Source organism: Penaeus monodon, chromosome 28, assembly GCF_015228065.2.
Source record: "Penaeus monodon isolate SGIC_2016 chromosome 28, NSTDA_Pmon_1, whole genome shotgun sequence".
In the NCBI taxonomy this organism is placed as follows: domain Eukaryota; kingdom Metazoa; phylum Arthropoda; class Malacostraca; order Decapoda; family Penaeidae; genus Penaeus; species Penaeus monodon.
Window position 1 is genome coordinate 14,751,028 of NC_051413.1, and position 489 is coordinate 14,751,516.

The 489-nt window shown below is 48.1% G+C and overlaps 1 protein-coding gene across 1 annotated transcript in view; it reads right to left on the reverse strand.

Moving 5' to 3' along the window:
- The window catches only part of LOC119591062 (cell surface glycoprotein 1-like), a 2,458-nt gene extending 2,047 nt beyond the window's left edge, over nucleotides 1-411 (reverse strand). Inside the window, exon 1 of the mRNA XM_037939789.1 lies at nucleotides 400-411. Within this exon, the coding sequence (XP_037795717.1) occupies nucleotides 400-411 (12 nt within the window). The remainder of the gene's footprint in view (nucleotides 1-399) is intronic.
- Nucleotides 412-489: the final 78 nt, after the last annotated feature.

The following is a 489-nucleotide window of genomic DNA, read 5'->3' on the forward strand; positions in this document are numbered from 1 at the left end:
TGCTTTTTACACTCTCTTCCCTTCCTATCATCGTAGTATTTTTTGCCTCTCCCTCGCTTTATTGCACCTCTTTTTTTTTTATTTTGTCCCCTTTTTTTATGCTTCCAAATTCATTTTTTCCCTACTCTCGAACTGCTTGCTGAACCCCGTCAGTCTCGTTCCCCCTCCCCTGCAGGGACCCCGCTTTAAGGGCGCCCCGTCTCTGCCCCGAGGGCCCGGTCCCGCGAGCGTCCACGGGGTGGGAAATGCGAGGACGCACGTTTCCCTGGTTACCGAGCTCATGAGGAAATAGGGGGGTACTATACCTAAATAATACCAAGTAGAGGGGAGGTCTGGGGGGTTTCCGGGATCCCCCATTAGACGCTCATTATCTTATTGTCTCTTTCATTTATTTAGGACTAACGCCGCCATCGCGGCATTTGTCATTTCTGTTACTTTTGTATTGTTATTTTTGTTGTTTTGTGTGTTACCATCCAGCACATTCATTTG